Genomic DNA, 18,708 nt, shown 5'->3' with positions numbered 1-18,708 from the left:
TTAAAAAGGAATAATAATAATATATAATAAATAAAAAAATAATAAATAAATAATATATATAATATATAATAAATAAAATAATAATAAATAAATAAAAATAAGTAAAATAAAAATATTTTATTTAACATTTATTTTTAGGAGTAGATCCAAATCCTGAAAGTGAGGAGAAGGGAATCAACTAAATCAATCTAATCAAAGAGTTTGAAGTCTTTCAAAATTTTTTTTCAAACTTCCAATAATGGTTTTTATAATTTCTACAAACACATATTAGTGAAAAGAGTCAGAGCTTCTCTATCTACTTACATGGTCCTTTGAGCTCTTCCTACAGATTGTCATTTCTAATTTTTACTGCATTTCCTAGAAAACATTATCACCCTAGAGAGGCAATTCCACTGTGCCATCTTTTTTCTAAAACCTGATTTTAAAATGGTCTGTAAAAAAAAATATCCTAAGGCATAACTCTATTTTTCCTTGTTTCTCTACCCTAACTCAGCCTTTGTCCAAAATATTAAATGTAATTTATATTCTATTTATAACTACTAACAAAAACTAATCTGCCCCTTTTATAATTTAGAATTCTTAAATCAATACAGCAACCACTCAACTCCTTTGCTTCCTTCCCAAGACACCAAACAAAAAGCATGTTATATAAACAAGTCATTTCATATCCTACAAAACCTAAAATAAACCATGTATTATCACAATTATCAGCATGTTAGTATTCTACTTAGTTGGTACAATATACACTGAGGTGCTGAGTTATCGTGTATACATTTTTAATATATTTTTTATTTTGCTTTGGAGGCATATTTCTCTTGCATTTTCCTTTTAGAATACACTGTTAAAGAAATGGTATTCTTCCTTTGCTTCCAAATACATTCTATTCATTTAAATGATTATAATAATGGCAAAGATGTCATCTTAATACAAATCAGTAGATTTAAATCTATTTTAAGAAAAAAAAGACAAGAGTTATAGTGATTTTTTTTTAACATTTATTTTTTTATTTTGAGAGAGAGGAGCAGAGAGAGAATCCCAAGCAGGGTCCGTGCTGTCATCTCAGAGCCCAAAGTGGGACTCTATCTCACAAACTGTGAAATCATGATCTGAGCCAAAATCAAGACTCAGACACTCAGCCAACTGAGCCACCCCGAGTTATGGTGGTTTTTAAATATATATATAACAACTGTGTAAAAGATTATTTGTAAAGATTTCTGATCCAGGCTATTTTTGGTCTTCTGAATTTTAGGCATAAGTACTTTGATAACAAGTCTTCTTAGTAACCTGAAGTATTTCAAAAAAATTCTAGTATTTTACCTATGAATTACCTAAATGAGAAACATACAAAACCGAGAATTTCACCTATAATCTTATTTAAGTTTTAATCAACATGGAATGTCAAAACTTTAATTTTTGATATAAAAATAATGAAAAATATGTTTTTTCTTTAAAGAAGACCCAAAACTGGAAAGATTTCCTTCCAGTAGAGAGGGCAAAAAAACCTGCATAAACAACGGCATACTACCTTTTGTAAAGTAAGTATTAATTTTGGCTTAGGGATTGGCTGAGGAATTTTAGTTCGCAACCTTTAATTTCTCAAATGTACTTTTATCTTTTTTTTTAAATTTGTTAATGTTTTATTTATTTCTGGGAGAGAGAGAGAGAGAGAGAGAACAGGGGAGGTTAGAGAAAGAGGGAGACACAGAATCTGAAAGAGGCTCCAGGCTCTGCACTGGCTGTCAGCACAGAGCCTGACGTGGGGCTCGAATCCATGAACCATGAGATCATGACTTGAGCCGAACTCGGATGCTTAACCAACTGAGCCACCCAGGCGCCCCTAGTTTTTTCTTTATTATAAAATTAATGGTGATTTGTTAACTCTGCTATAATATTTAATATATAAGCATAAAAATAAACCCATATACTTTCAAAATTGTATATAAACACAGCTCTAGTTTCTCCTAACCTCCAGTATTATGGAATTGAAAGAATTCACAAAGTTATACTCTGTAGCTTACAAATTTAGACACATGGACGTACTCACGTCAACATTTTGTGGCTGGAGTTCCTGTTCCTGGTTATCTACAACCTGTTCTATGATGAACTAGTCCTCACACATTTATCACTTTCTTTCAAGATCCGCACAGAACAAGGATGCTTTATCTGGTCATTCATGAATCAATTACCAGAAAAAAATCAGGTAGTAAACAAATCTTCAAATGTTATACCATCAAGCAGAATGCCTAACTGGTTTACTTACCAAAACTATAGAAACCTGCAGTTTTTCACAAATATGAACGTTTAACTAGAAATAGCTCTTATTTCACAAAGTCCAATAACATTCCTATAGCTGAGCATCCTTTGGTTTTACAAATGAAGACACTATTTCTGTTTTGTTTTATTTTTTAATTTAAACAAACTCTAAACCTCAAACAGAAAATAAAAGACACTCACAGGCATTCATCACTAGATCACCACGAATTTCTGGTTTCCAGTCATCCCACGATGTCTCAAAGCCATCAGCAAAACGAATACAAAAGTTTTTGAAATGCCCTTTACTAACTAGAGATTCTGAAGAACAAGCAGTGATGAGAGTACTTTCAATGGTCAATACTAAAGCAGAACCAATGTCAAGGTCTCCAGTGTGATTAGACTGCAAAATATATTGAAGAAAAAATAAGACAAAATGCAACATTTTTTTTAATTTGGAAATTCTCACAGAATTCATAGGAACAAAAGTCTTTTGACTTTTGACTTTTTCTAAAGTCAAGGCTAGAAAGCTTCATTAGAAAGTAGCTTAAAAAGATGCCTTCTTTTAAAAACTGTTGAAGTTAAATACATTTGCCATGTACATTTTTTTCTTTTTTAACTCGCAAAAGGTTAATTATCTAGTTTTCTATCTCAAGCTTCTGATTTGGTTGTGGGGAACATTCTCACTGTGACAACCACCTTTGGTGTGTATGGCTTTCCTTAGCTCTGTCCATCATGCCATTAAAAACTACTATTTTTCAACTCCTGAGGCATAAATATATGTTGTCAATCCTCAACCCAGGGCTTTTCTTCAGTGACTTGCCAAACAAAACAGTAAAAGATAAATCCATTAAATAACTGGTTACAGGTTATTTATGGTAAATTTTAACAGTAAAATAGACCTTGGTATCTGTTATAATTGTAACTTCTTAGGCTTGATAGGGGTTTATAGCCCTTTTTTGTCTCATACACATGTCCATGCAAATATACGTTCCTAAGAATTGGTCCTAAATTATGAAAACCCTTGCTTTATCCAACACACATAATTTGAAGTTTCATTACTATTGCAGCTTAAAAGCATTTTGAAATTCCCTACCCTATTTTAGATGAGGTCACTAAACCTTATTACACAATATTCTTAAATGTTCTTTTGTGTCTATTTTATTAAAAAGTGCATGCCAAAGACTTATTTGCTAAAAAACAAAACATTAAGATTCTGAAAACTAATCTGTTTATTTTCCAATATAAAAATTAAGATTTATCAGATGGGTATCAATCTTACCACAATTCTACGGGATAGAGCTTCAGATCAAAGTCTCATGAGATACTTATTTAATACACTGTGGATGAATAATGGCTGAAGGAATTCAGTCTTACTTGCTATTTACTAAACTCAAGTTATAAACTGTTAATCTGAAAAATTATTATATTCTATATACATAAAAATGGTCAGTAGAATGCTTCACTTTAATCTTGGACTATGATTTGATTTTTTGTACCTGCGCAGTATTTGTGATGGGTAGACATATTCCCAGATCATTCACAGTGAGCTGGAGGAAGAGAGTCCCAAAGGCCTGGGCTGATGTTTGCTGGATACCTGGTAGCATATCTACTACTTCCTTTGTAGCCATATGGATGTCTTTATGTAAAGCCATTCGTTGTTCATTCCAGTTGTCATAAGCAGCCTTATAATTCAGCCAAAACAGCACAGCTTTTTATCATTAAGGCAAAAAGTAAAGAAAGTTTAAATAAAAGCTGTAAAGCTATAAGGCAAGTAAACCTCAAAAGCTGCAAAATCTGGCTTCTTACTAAAATTATTCCCACCAAAAAATAAAGCATTAAAATTAGAAAGGATCTAAGATGATATGGCCAATTTGACTATGAAAAACAGAAGCAGAAAGCAGGCAACTGCATAATGGCATAAAGGAGAAAATAGTTCAGGTCCATTTGTTCATTTAATAAATTATTAATGTGAAATGTCTATTGGATGGTATGCAACAAGATGCAATAACAAGTGAAAACACAACATGGTCCCTGACTTTGTAGACCTTACTGTTAAAAATTCCTAAAGGAGAGGTAGATAAGAGTAGGAGTATACACTAAAACGATGTGACCTACAAAGGTCAAGACATTAGAGTCTGTAATAAGAATGGAACCTTAAGGCAAACCTTCATTTAATGCTGTATATAAAGGGAGAAGCCTAAAGAGGAGGTAAACATGAAGGGGCCAGGGAAGTAGAAAGAAAAGCAAGTATCCTGGACACAAAGAGTGGAAAGTGCTTTAAGGAGTTGTTGAAAGCTGATGAAAGGTTAGTAAGACGTGAAATGAAAAGTGCACAGAATTTAGAAAAATAAAATGTTATCCATAACACTGCCAAAAGAAGTTTTCTAACAGACTTATCCCATCAACTTAAATCTTCAATGGCATCATAAATGGTTTTTCATTACTTCTGAATTACAATTCCAACATAAATGCCCAATACACATTAATGAAACCGTATCTATCTGTTCAACCTTATTTCCTATTATTTCTTTTATGAAAGCTGCAATAGTTTTTAGCCCTCTGTGTTCATATATATTCATTCATATTCTCTCTCATTTGGTAAACATTTATATAGTGCTTACTCTAAGCCAGGGACTGCTCTAGAACTTCAGATACAAAGATAAGCTGTCATTTCTTTGTCTCCCTGGTAAACTTCTAACTCCAAGTAGAATCTGAAGAATTAGTTAGTTTCCCCTCTAGGAAGCACAGGCAAAGGAAGAGGCTCACTCAGATACTAGAACGTGTATCTCTCTAGCTCCTCTCAGTAGTGTACTTTGCTCTCTTTCCCAACGGACTGAGAATTCCTTGAGGGCAAGGATCCTGTTTTCCTTATTTGTATCCCATTCCCACACAGGAAATGGTTACAGAATAAGTGAACAGACAGTGCCAAAACAAATGGGTACATTAGTTTTTGAAAGGAAAAACCTTATTAACATTTATAATTAAAATTCTGAATCAGACATTCTATGTATCCCATGTAGAAGGCAAATAACTGTAAAAAGCAAAATAACTTTAAAAGCTGAAAGGAATAAACATAAAACTCTTCTTGGATCCTCACATTTCAAGTTTAGGAGACATTTAGCTGTCAAGCATTTACACTGGTAAACTACAAATGATCCTTATCCAGTATTACCAAAATGTTTCTAAGTCCAACAAAACAGCATTGATGGACTTTATCTTACCTCTGTCAAAGGCTACGGGCTGTGCATAAACAATTGGTCTATTCAAGGTAATAAGCACAGCTTCTCTGTCTGAAGAACCACTGATTTCTTCTCGGAGGGCATTTCTTAATCCAATTCTGGTTTTAAAATAGGCAACTTGATGAAAATCAGAACCAGCTTCCTCATAAACCTAAAATAAAATTAAAGGCTCAATAAAATCAAGTAATGGAAAATGTTCTGATAAAAAAAAAAACCTAAACATTTTAATCATTTCTAGCAAAATAAAAAAAAAAAAATCCCCCCATGAGGTGTGAAATTTTTATAAAATAAAATCTGACTTATTGCTGTGTGTGTGCATAGATGCTTAATTTTTTATGTTTAACATATGGTATGAAAAACTTGCCAATATTAAATACTAAGAAACTTAATATTTAAGGGGCGCCTGGGTGGCTTAGTCGGTTGAGCGTCCGACTTTCACTTAGGTCATGATCTCGCGGTTCGTGGGTTCGAGGCCCGCACTGGGCTCTGTGCTGACTGCCAGCTCAGAGCCTGGAGCCTGTTTCAGAGTCTGTAACTCCCTCTCTCTGACCCTCCCCTGCTCACGCTGTCTCTCTCTCTCTCTCTCCTAGAAATAAAAAAAAACATTAAAAAAATAAAAAAAAAAAAACTTAATATTTAAGAGTTGGCCAATGTTAGTGCAGAGTACTGAAATAAAAGATAATACTTAAGAAAATCAAAAGAAATTATAAACAAATATTTATGAAGATGCTGAAGTAAGTTTCACATGATTGCATTTGCACTAAACTATAATAATTTAACACCCAAAACACTCAATGCCAAACTAAAACTGTAAAGGCCTTCTTAAATGGGGTTTTACTCTAATTTACAATTTGAAATTTTAGAAACATTAAATACTTTTTTAAAGTATAGTAATACTTAAAGTAGTTCAAATTGATACACAAAATTAAAAGCCAAAATGCTAATGTCAGTATATTCTATACTCACCTGATGTTTTACAATTTGTCCTAATGCCAGATTTAAATCCACTTGGCATTTACCAAATAGTTTCAGATAGCTGCTACTTCCTGGTGAGGCTTTGGTTTGAAGTCGGTTTGAAAGTTCCAGTTCTATCAATCCAGTTTCAAATCTTACAGCTCTCATTGATGGAGTTGTGGCTGTTACTTGGATGCCCTAGAAGATTGTATGTTAGTAGGAAAAAAAGAATCTTAAATCAACAATAGACACTCACTCAAAATGAAATCTTTCAATATCTGATAAAATAGCCACGTTTAAAATACATATGGGTTGTCTAATGACCTGATAAAGCTGTCAACATTCCTTAATTTCCCATATTAGTAGGGAATTTTTTAGCTATTAAATTTCACTTTAGTATTTTGTATTTAACATCTGAACTGTTCATGGGTTAAAAATATTAATTATAATTAATGAGCTATTTGGTAATAATGGTATTTTTAACAACACTGATATCTTAAATATCAGAAATATTAACACTTCTATTAATGTATTATTGTTAATTCAACAAATGTACAAAATATAGAGTTACTTATAACTGTAATAATTAGAAAAAAATCAAAATATTTACTAGCAGGAAACCATTAAATAAACTGTTACAACTATATAACAAATAGTACAGCTGTTGAGGAAGATAAAGTTGATCTATATGTTCCGACATGGAAAGGTATCCAAAATTTTTAAAATGAATAAATATATGCATATGTAAAAATGCAATACAAAAGAGTCCTAAAGGATATTCAATTGTTAAACCCTTTTCTCTTGAGTGGATGGGGTTATACTTCATTTTTATTTTCTACTTGGTACATTTATGTATCATATGGATTTTCTATAACTAGCATACATTAAAAAATTAGAAAAATACTTTGAAAAGTATAATTATTTATATTTTACCTTAAACTGTAAGTTCAGGGAATAGAGTAGAATTTTAGGCTTATCTCCATCTGCTGTTCCATCATGTTCATTCCAAAGAGGAATAGGCTGCTCCCCACCTAAAGAGGGTAAGTAATTGAGGGTGTGAGGCAATCACTTTAAAAGGAAAGTGAGGGGTGCATGGGTGACTCAGTCGGTTAAGCATCCAACTTCGGCTCAGGTCATGATCGTACAGTTCGTGGGTTCAAGCCCCGCATCGGGTTCTGTGCTGACAGCTCAGAGCCTAGAGCCTGCTTCAGATTCTGTGTCTCCCTCTTACTCTGACCCTCCCCTGCTCACACTGTCTCTCTATCAGAAGTAAATAAAACATAAAAAAAAAGGAAAGTGATAATTATTTTGTTCATTTAAAAAAATAAAACCTTATTGTCTGTTTTCTGATTATTAACCCAATTGTTATCAGGGAAATTTAACCATGTTACATTTCACTGACACAGATATAAGACAGGGATAATACTGCATATATAGGCATTTATTAAGAACATTTTATAAGGACAAAACTAAAACATTATGTATATAATTAAACAAATGTAATTATATGTCTCAGAAAATACATTTGTAGGGAAAAAAGTAAATTGGACTAGTTTCTCCAATCAAAGGTGTTGCTTACATTTATATGTGCTGCAAACAGAAAAGAATTTAAAAAAAATAGAGAAATTTTTAAAGTAAGCTAATATGTGCTAATAATAAAGAGTAGGACAACAGAGGTTTGTCCTAAAAATTAAAAAAGAAAAAAAATAGGCAGGGTACCCTGGGATGGAGATCCTATTAACAGATCCTTTGTTGTGCATCAATATGGCATCCACAAAATAATGTTCGAATATTTTAATGTATAACTTCCATTTCCACTCTTCTTCCTCTTGACTAAAAAAATTTTCTGCATATGTATCTTTAAATTCTCCATCTTAAAGTGATTAATCTTTTTGTATGTATGCTGAGTTTAGCATCATCCCAGGGAGCATATTCATGTGGGATGGGAAGCTTTCTCCACTAGGGAATCAAATTGATGCAACCCATAAATTTGGGTTAAAGAAGAAAAATCACATGGTCATATCAAGAGATGCAGGAAATGGGGTGCCCAGCTAGTTCAATCTGGAAGACTGTGCAACTCTTGACCTTGGGGTCATGAATTGGAGCCCCACTTTGGGTGAAGCGATTACTTGGTTGTGGAAGCAACCAAGGAAGGGATAAATAGGTGGAACACCAAGGATTTTTAGGACAGTGAAACTACTCTGGAGGATACTATAATGGAAAACATATGTCATTATACATTTTCTAGACCCACAGAGTGTACAACACCAAGAGTAAATCCTAATGTAAACTATGGACTTTGGGTGAATATGGTGTGCCAATGCAGATTCATTATTTGTAACAAATGTACCACTCTGGTGGGGGATATTGATAATGGAGGAGGCTATACACGATTATATCCTATAATGGACAGGATATTTGGAAAAAACTCAGCAACCTTCCCTCAATTTGCTGTGGATCTAAACATGCTCTAATAAGTAAAGGCTATTTTTTAAAAAGCCTATTTGTTTTGTTGATCTATCACAGCCATGAATATCTTTTATTTATTTATAAATAGTTTATTGTCAAGTTGGTTTCCATATAACACCCAGTGCTCATCCCCACAAGTGCCCTCCTCCGTACCCATCTCCCCCCTTCCCCTCCCTCCCATACCCATTAGTCCTCAGTTTGTTNGAGAGAGAGAGAGAGAGAGAGAGAGAGAATATATTAAGCAGGCTCCATGCTTAGTGCAGAGCCCAATACAGGGCTCGATTCCCCTGGGATCATGACCTGAGCTGAAATCAACAGTCAGACACTTAACCAAATAAGCCAACCAGGCACCCCTATAATCTACCTTTTAAATAAATATCTGACTTCTAGAATCTTGTACACTGTTTTCTTTGTACATTTTTCACACAAAGAAATCCCAACTATTTGAGAAGTGGTAGGGTAAGCAGAGTCTAACAAAGGCAAACCAGACTTAAATATCTACCATAGCTGTAATACTTCTAGCAAAGAGCACACAGAGCATTCTCATAAATGCTTCACATTCTAGAGAATAAAACTCAGGAAACAAATAATTAGAAACTGCTTTGTGATAAAGGCTGCAATTGTTTCTAACAAACTGACAAAGGAAGCTGAGAGACAGCACTGTGTATGAATCCTATCTATATCTCTCACTTGATAGTAAGGGAAGTTATTTCTCTTCAGCTTCAATTTTCTACTGTATCAAATTAGTATAATAACAGATGACCTGCTTACCACAAATCAAACTAAAAATATATATCCAAATGTTTTTTAAACTTGTGACAGTTGTGCCAATATAAAGTGAAAAAATAGGGGCGCCTGGGTGGTTCAGTTGGTTAAGCATCCGACTTTGGCTCAGGTCATGATCTCACGGTTGGTGGGCTCGAACCCCATGTCGGGCTCTGTGCTGACTGCCAGCTCAGAGCCTGGAGCCTGCTTCAGATTCTGTGTCTCCCTCTCTCTCTGACCCTCCCCTGCTCACGCTGTCTCTCTCTCTCTCTCTCTCAGAAATAAATAAAAACATTAAAATTTTTTTAAAAAATGATGGAACCAGGTATGCTGGCTTTTAATTTCCCCTAGTAAAGAAATTAGTCTGTGAATTTGTAATTATTTCATCTGTCTGTATGACCTTTAGATTGTTAATAATTATGTATACCTGATGAATTGTATAACCTCCTAAAGGCTCAGTTTCTTTACATACAAAATAAGAAATATATCTACTGCTTAGGATTGATTTAAGTATTGTACGAGTCAATGCATATAAATGTTATTAGCTTTTTTATAATAAAATGAACCATTAAAGTATTAAAGAGATGGATGTGAAACCTAATATTAGATATATAAATTCAAAGATGACTAATACAAAAAAGAAATCATGTTTAAATGAAACTATAGAGAAAGAGGCAGATATATACACACGTGTACATACAAACACACCAGATCGGCACAGAATTCTATAAGAATAAATGATTTAATGATTTGTCTTAAAAGTTTGGATCACTACATATATTTTGGTATGCCTAAATCTTAAAGACTCCTAAATGATACAGCATAAGAAAATTAAAATTAAAAAGTAAACTTACTTCTGCCACACAACGTAGATAATTTCCCTGTAAATAGTACCCCTGTTTAGAAGGTAGTTCATCTATACTCCACACCTGATCTGAATAACTATCATGCTCTTCCATTATATATTTTCCTGACATAGTCACAGGAGGAAGGTTGAGACTGGCAGAAGGAGGAATTGTTGACATGTCTGTGGCAGAAACTTTTGAAGTAAAACGTAATCTGTGATTTGGCAGCTCAAATGTAAACCTGGTCTGTGCACCTGTGAGAAATAAGCAAAGTTATTGTTTGTTCAGGTGTTCATTCACTCTTCTGTTTAAAACATGGTTTCTAAAAAAATGCATACATATCCCAAGTAAAATAAATCTTTAAATATATGTGCGGGTACTATAAAGAGTCAGTCAGTATTAAGCCAGCAAGTATTATTTATTAAGGCTACTAGGTGCCAACCACTGTGTTAGGTGTTAGTGAGACACCTACAGATGTTCTTTATTTCATAGAAGGTAGAACAGAAAGAAACTACCCTTATCATAGAAGAGTTACAATGAGAAATAATAGTTAAGTATCAAAAAATTCCAATCCACATTCACATTCATATTGCTTTATTAACAGAGAAGTTAGCACTTAACAACTTGCCTCCAGATCCTGATTCAGTATGGAAGAAAATAAGGAAAACTGTCAAATCACTACACTGTACTCAGGTATAAAATTATAAATTCATCAGATATAAAATTATATAAACCCATGTATTTTTTACATTAACAATAATTATTAATGGTACCATATACCAAATAAGGATATGGATAAGTTTTAGTTGACTAAAACTACTGTTGGTTCTTAACACTTAAATCACTTAAATCAACAATTTGGCATGCAGTTGTTCAATTATAAATATACAACCTATACTGTTATTCAAGCCATATTTCTCCAGCTATTTCTGAAGGCATGAAAGAATAGACGAAGCCTTGTTAAAATCAAGATCTATTATTACTCATTGCATATACTGTACTAGTATAGTATTATATACTAATGTATACACGTGTGTGCCTTTCCAACAACAAAATCTTATACTGTTCTATACATTACCAATTCTCTCCACTCAAACATCATTAAATAGCCTATTGCGCCTACATACATATTAAAATGTAATAAATATTCCTAGAGTTCTCAATTGTGCCAGAAATAAATCTCTTTTTTCAAAATACTAGTAGGAGGTCACCTCCTATATGTTACATCCACTATATTCACTCACTATACAATAATATGAGTTAACAATAAACAGAAAAATGCTCTTTCATCAACTGGTGCAACTATGGATAGCCAGACACGTCAAGACTGCTCTGATCTTCTCTTACTAACTCCAACCAGGCATCCTCAGTGACCATCACCTGCAGGTTGCAAAAGGGTGAGGGTTATTTACCACAGTAACTACCACTTCTATTACCACCACCAGCATTACCAAATAAAATCATCAAGATTGTAATCCTAGGCCTCAGGTCATCTCTTAACACTAGGACAGTCATTCTTTTACTACTTCTGTCCCTTTCCTTCATTTCAAGAAGAATTACGTGTTCCTATCTGTCTGAATATTTGACAGTACATTTACTTTGCTCCTAAATATCTGTATCTTCTAGTTCCAAACTGCCTATTTGGCTTCTGACTTACTGCGTCTGTCGACTCTTCTATTTCTTGGATGCCCTGAATAAATGGCCAAGATGAGTCTACCCTATTTCAGGCCAATATCTGAAGGCCTGATCTTCTGACTCTGCAAAATCTGGAAATCACTTCAGTGTTTCTCTTTTCTAGTAACAAAAAGAACTAGATATTCATAAAAATCCCTCTCAATGAAAAAAATTAAAATGTTTGGAGTTGGAATAAAAACATACATTTAAATATATAAAAATACATATGTGTATATATTTATATATGTGTATATATGAATTTAAAAATTACTAATATAACTTACGTTAATGGAATAAAGGAAAAAAACATTTTAATTTCAATAGCTGTAGTAAAAAGCATCTGATAATATTCACTAACTTTTCTTCATAGAAACTTTTAGCACACTAGGAATAGAAGTGAATTTTCTTAACCTGATAAAGGGAACCTTGCAAAACCTTACAGTAAACATCATATTCATTCATGAAATTAATTCCCTTAAAAAATGAGAGTGAGACAAGGATGCCCATAATACCCCCTTTTCTGAACATTATAGCAGAAGCACAATAAGAAAAAGAAATAAAAATTCTTAAAGACTAGAAAGGAAGAAAGAAAAGCCTAATTTGCACATGGTACAAGTATCTACTTAGGAAACTCCAAAGAATCTTATTAACAATAAAAAAATAATTTGATATGACTGAGTATAAAGTTGACACAAAAAGATCAAGCACATTTGTACATACCAACAACAGCTTAAAAAATGCCATTTTACAAAATAGCCCATTTGTAATAACTAAACAACATAAGGTACATAGGTATCTACACAAATAAATATATCTTTTAACAGAGGCACAAAAACCTTAAGTGGAAAAATTTTAAACTTTGTAGAAAAGCACTAAAGAAGACCTAAAGAGACAAAGAAATACATATTCAAGAACCGAAGGGTTAAATATTGCATCAATTCTTGGCATCAAACAATAATGTCCATTCTCCCCAAGTAAATGTAAACATTCCTATAAAGATCCAAATAGGCGTTTTCAGAAAATTTGACAAATTGATTCTAAAATGTATATGAAGGAACAAGTAACCAAAAATAACCAAGATAACTCCTAAAAAAGGAAATGTCAGATAGCAGTATGATACTGGAAATAGGTGGTGCAAATAGCTCACCAGTAAGGTGCAAATGGGCCAATGAAGCATAATAAAGAACTCTGAAACAGACCCCACATAGATCAACACATAATAGATGACAAAAATGGACTGTGTATAGCACCGAAAAAAAGAGAAAAGTCAATAAATGATGCTGAAATAATGGATTAGAATAATCTACACCAAATTAAAAAATTAAATTCTATATAGATGAAGAACTTAAAAGGCAAAATTTAAAAACATTTAATAGAAAATATAAGAAAATATCATCATGATACTGGGAAGAGAAGGATTTAAGATATAAAAATACACATCATGTAAGAAAACTGGTAAATTCAACTCCTTGAGAATTAAGAATATCTACTGATCAAAAGACAACAAAATGAAACAAGCTTCTAATGAGGTAACAATATACGTTAAATTTAGAACATCAACACTTTACATACAAAACATATAAAGAATCTTCTGTGAACCAAAAAAGAAATACAAATGGTTCAATGGTAAAATGGAAAAAAAATACCCCACAAGAACTATTAACAGGCACTTCATATAAGAAAACATATAAGGATATCTTAACACAAAAAAAGTTCAGCTTCATTAATTACAGAAATAGAAATTAAGACCACTGTGAGATACTGTTCCACCTGTACCAGACAAAGCAAATATTTAAAAGTCAGATAATATTAAGTGTTGACAAGTATATGGAATAATGGGAACTCTCATCTAGTATTAGTAGGACAGTAAATACTGGTGAACACAAGTACTTCGAAAAACAGTTTTGTACTTCCTAATAAAACTCAAGATGCATTTACCCTAGAGTCTAGCTGTACGACTCCTAAAGTAAATGCCCTTGAGAAACCAACTCATGCACATGTGTACCAAGAGATGTGCATGAGAACAATTGTAATAGCAAAGAAGTAAAAGGAGCCAAAGTTCCAACAACAGCAGAGTGGATAAACTGTAATATAATCACTTAATGGACTATTATATTTCTATGAAAAATGGATGAACTGTAGACATATGAATTAACAGATGAATCTCAAATAAAATGTACAGCAAAAAAAAATTTCCCTTTAAAAAACACATTATTGGGAGTCCATACAAATAAAGTTCAAAACATAAGCCATTTATGAGTATATACGTATGTGGTAAAATTATAAAGAAAAGCAAAGGAATGGGTAACACAAAATTCATGTGAGTAGTTATGCCATGAGCAGTCATGAAGAATATCTGGTGGATATCTGAAGAATATTCACTGACCTCTAGAGTCTTCACAGTACTGGTAATGTTTTCATTCTTAGTTTGTGTAATGGGTTGGTAAGGTCATTTTTTTTTAATCTTGAAACTGTGTGTATATAATTTAATTTACATACTTTTGTATATATGATAAGCTTCAGAATAAAAATACAACAGCAAAGAATTTTCGAAGACTGTATAAGTAAGGATCACAAAACCTTACAGAAGTAGTTATTTTGAAGAAGCCAAATAACTTCTGATTTGAGCTAAATGCACCCAATGTGAAAATACACCAAGTTATTCCGGCTATAAAGTAACTATTAGCTGTAGTAATTTATTCAACCTCTAAATTAGAAATGACCTTAATAACTGAATAACTTTGAAGACTTCAAATAAAAGCAGGGTCCCTGGTCATTCAGGGAAGGTGTAACTGGTATTTTTCACTTGACTGAAGAATATCATTAACAAAATGTAAAAGTGTCTGATTAAAGTTATTTATATTTTCAATATATCTATACAACCAAGTGTACCTTTTCATCAAAATATTACTAATTTCTCAAACCAATCATAAATTTTAAGAGACCGAATTCAAAATTCAATGTTACCTGTCATTCCATGACTTCTCATTCTTCCCATTTTATATTCTGCTTTTAGAGATGGTAAAAGTGCTGCTCCAATGGCTATACCATCTAACATGGCACTGAACTTAAGAACAATAGGCTTCTTTTCTAAACCTTCCGGTAGCTGAGGAAATTCATTTGTTTCAACAGGAGTTTGATTAACACTTGTTGGGGTTTTTTCAGAAGGTAGAGGCGTTGCAATATCTTCTTTCACAGGCTGTGGGCTATAAAGCAAAAAAATAATTTTAAAGAGACACAATTAGCAAAGCCTGGGTGGCTCAGTTGGTTAAGTTTCCAATTCTTGGCTCAGGTCATGACCTCACAGTTCACGAGTTCGAGCCCTGGAATTGTGATGGCTCCACACTATCAGTACTTGGGATTCTCTCTCTCCCTCTCTCTCTGTCCCTCCCCTGCTTGTGCTCTCTCTCAAAAATGAATAAGCTTTAAAAATAAATAAATAAAAATAAAAAAGACACAATTAGAAAAGCTACCATTTTATTGTATAAAACTATTGCAATTCTCAATGTAAAATAGCAAAAGATCACTGTAAATAGATATTTTCTTTCTACTACCAGGTCACATTAAGACTTCCTTAAAAAGCCACTGGAAAATGATGATCTAGAAAAGTAAACAAGAGGGGCGCCTGGGTGGCTTAGTCGGTTAAGCGTCCGACTTTCCGACTTTCGCTTAGGTCATGATCTCGCGGTTTGTGGGTTCGAGCCCCACATCGGGCTCTGTGCTGACTGCCAGCTCGGAGCCTGGAGCCTGTTTCAGTCTGTGACTCCCTCTCTCTCTGACCCTCCCCTGCTCACGCTGTCTCTCTCTCTCCTAGAAATAAATAAAAAAAAAAACATTTTAATAAAAAAAAAAAGAAAAGTAAACAAGAATAACAACACAAACTTGAATATTATACTGTCAAGATCATTCATATCATTAATGTGAAGCTAGAGTTAAAACTCATGTTTGTCAGATTCCAAATTCTATGACTTAGTGTTGACTGTAATATTACTACTATTGCCACTACTATCACTGTTAATAACAACAACACTAACAACCAAATAACTATTTGAGTGCTTACTATGTGCCAGGTAATATTCTTAATGTTTTGTGTGTTTTATATCATTTATTCATTTATCTCACAAAAACCTTTGTGTAGGTACTGTCATCTGCTTTCCAAAGAGGAAGTATAGCTAGAAAGTGGTGAAACCAGGCTTTAAACTCATTATGACAAGAGACTCTTTTCAATTTTTGTTTTTAATGTTTTATGTATTTCTGAGAGACAGACAGCATGAGCAGGGGAGGGTCAGAGAGAGAGGGAGACACAGAATCTGAAACAAGCTTCAAGCTCTGAGCTAGCTGTCAGCACAGAGCCTGATGCGGGACTCAAACCCACGAACCGTGAGATCATGACCTGAGCCAAAGTCGAACACTTAACTGACTGAGCCACCCGGGCACCCCAAGAGACTCTTTTTTTTAACTATTGTGCTCTACTGCCAATACATTATAATAAGGACAAGTTCCCTAGTATACTTTTAAACTAAGGCTTATGTACATATTTTGGATTCCATATTTCACTGACAGGAGAAACATATTTAAGTATTGTTATTCAACCAGACATGAATATCACATCAGAATTAAAGATCTAGATACAATAAATAGAAATATCACTGCTTTAGGATACTGTAAAAAGACACACTGTTCTTCTAAGTTATAGGTTAGGAAAAAAGAATCATAAGACAATTTTTTTACCTTTTGTTTACCATCTTGTTATTAATTATTCATTAGTTATATTGCTTTGAGGACTAGGAATAAAGCTGAGCAATGCAGATCCATGAATGAGGGCTACAGATACAGGTAACAGAAGTCAATGTACAAAAGTCCAGTTTCTGTCCTTTAAAATACTTAGGTAGCATGATCACATCCTGCCTTGAACTATATACAACAATTTCCATGGGACATAAATGGCCACTGCAGTTTTTAAACCCATGCAGTCATAAATTTCAAGGAGTCTAAAGTTAATAAGGATTAATAGAGTCCTAGATTTTGTCAATATGTTTTTTGTAGTAACTCTTATGTTATCCACAATCTCTAGGATCTCATAAGCTTTAGTGATGCAAGAGATAACATTGACAATTACATCTGTGACAAAGTGCTTTATACCCAATATGATTCTCCTACACACATTTAGCTACTTTCCACCTGTATCACAGTTCATAATGGTCAATACTTAGATGAAATGCTCTGTGTCCCTCTAAACTATTATTAACATACCAAAGACCAACTTAACATATTACACAGAGCCACAGAACTTGAAGAAATTACTTACGCTGTAGAAGGCTGTCTGATGAGATCTGATATCTGCTTAGACAGTTGGTGGGAACTTCGAACCATCATGCTATGTAAGGTGGCAGGGTGCTGGGGAATGTTGATGCTGATAGCTCCTACTTTGAACACAGCAGCATTGTTAGTCTTCAAACCTCTCTGGGCACTGTAGAGGGCTTGTGACTTGGCAATACTACACTTCACCACAGTTCTATTAATGAAGAAAAAACAGACCATTAAATATAGCCCAATAAAGAGAAATGTTGAAAAAGTATTTTAAAAGCAATACAATACTTTTAAATCATTCAATGAACTAAATGACTTAAGATTTTTCATGCATTTAAATAGTATATTGAGGAAATGTTTTCTAATAACACTGAAATACATTTATTTTACATTGCACTGAATGTCATTCTATATCTTTAATAGAGTTTACAGAAGAAAATATATGTATTCAGAGGTAAAAGAATGAACACTGACATACTGCATGTTTACAATACACAAAATTCCATTTTTATTTTTCCTCCATTCAGAACTCCTCTCTTTGCCTCCAATTTATTTTAGGGATATGTACAACCACTAAGGAAGCACAGATACTGAATATATAATAAAATACTTTACTTCTTAGAATTTAATCAAAGGAATTCATCAATCATCTAATATGTTGAAAAAAATCAATAGGAAGGAAGAAACTTAACTTGCATTTTCCATTTTTCCAAATTTTCAACAAGTGGCAAAGAAATGACAGAATTCCAACTCATAATAAGTAACGACTATTTAGTTAAAAATTAGTAAGCTCTAGTGATACAGACATAAAGCAGAGATATTATCTTTATTGATTTCTGGTTCTCTCTTCCAGTGCCTACAACAGTGCCTTGAACATAGTAGGCACTCACTGAATTTTGTGAAATGAATGAGCAGAAAGAAGTACAGCAGAGGAATGTGTCCCAACATTAGAGCTGTGGAACTCCACAGATAACATGTGTTAAGTCATGTATGTAGAAGCCATTACAAAGCAGTTTGATGTATACAATTGAAAGTTCATGAACTATACCATTAAAGGCCTAGTTAGTAAAAAGATAGCTTTATATATATTTATAATATAAATATCATCTTTCATGTGGGCAAAGGATTCTTGAAAATAATTTAATAATTATTAAATTATTTTTAATATTAAATAATTTAATTATAATTATAAATAATAC

At 33.1% G+C, this 18,708-nt stretch overlaps 1 protein-coding gene across 1 annotated transcript in view; it reads right to left on the bottom strand.

Annotated features, from left to right (window-relative positions):
• BLTP1 (bridge-like lipid transfer protein family member 1) overlaps positions 1 to 18,708 on the bottom strand; it is a 205,727-nt gene that overhangs the window by 43,992 nt on the left and 143,027 nt on the right. Inside the window, exons 51-59 of the mRNA XM_077770881.1 lie at positions 17,508 to 17,714; positions 15,167 to 15,405; positions 10,535 to 10,779; positions 10,381 to 10,405; positions 7,380 to 7,477; positions 6,459 to 6,644; positions 5,475 to 5,643; positions 3,750 to 3,961; positions 2,455 to 2,653 (exon numbers count right to left, since the gene is read on the bottom strand). Of these exons, the coding sequence (XP_077627007.1) occupies positions 2,455 to 2,653; positions 3,750 to 3,961; positions 5,475 to 5,643; positions 6,459 to 6,644; positions 7,380 to 7,477; positions 10,381 to 10,405; positions 10,535 to 10,779; positions 15,167 to 15,405; positions 17,508 to 17,714 (1,580 nt within the window). The remainder of the gene's footprint in view (positions 1 to 2,454; positions 2,654 to 3,749; positions 3,962 to 5,474; positions 5,644 to 6,458; positions 6,645 to 7,379; positions 7,478 to 10,380; positions 10,406 to 10,534; positions 10,780 to 15,166; positions 15,406 to 17,507; positions 17,715 to 18,708) is intronic.

The sequence above is a fragment of the Crocuta crocuta genome, unplaced genomic scaffold (genome assembly GCF_008692635.1).
Source record: "Crocuta crocuta isolate KB4526 unplaced genomic scaffold, BGI_CrCroc_1.0 scaffold331, whole genome shotgun sequence".
NCBI classification, from domain to species: domain Eukaryota; kingdom Metazoa; phylum Chordata; class Mammalia; order Carnivora; family Hyaenidae; genus Crocuta; species Crocuta crocuta.
Note: the sequence above shows the minus strand (reverse complement) of the source record. Positions and strands in the feature narration are given on the sequence as shown.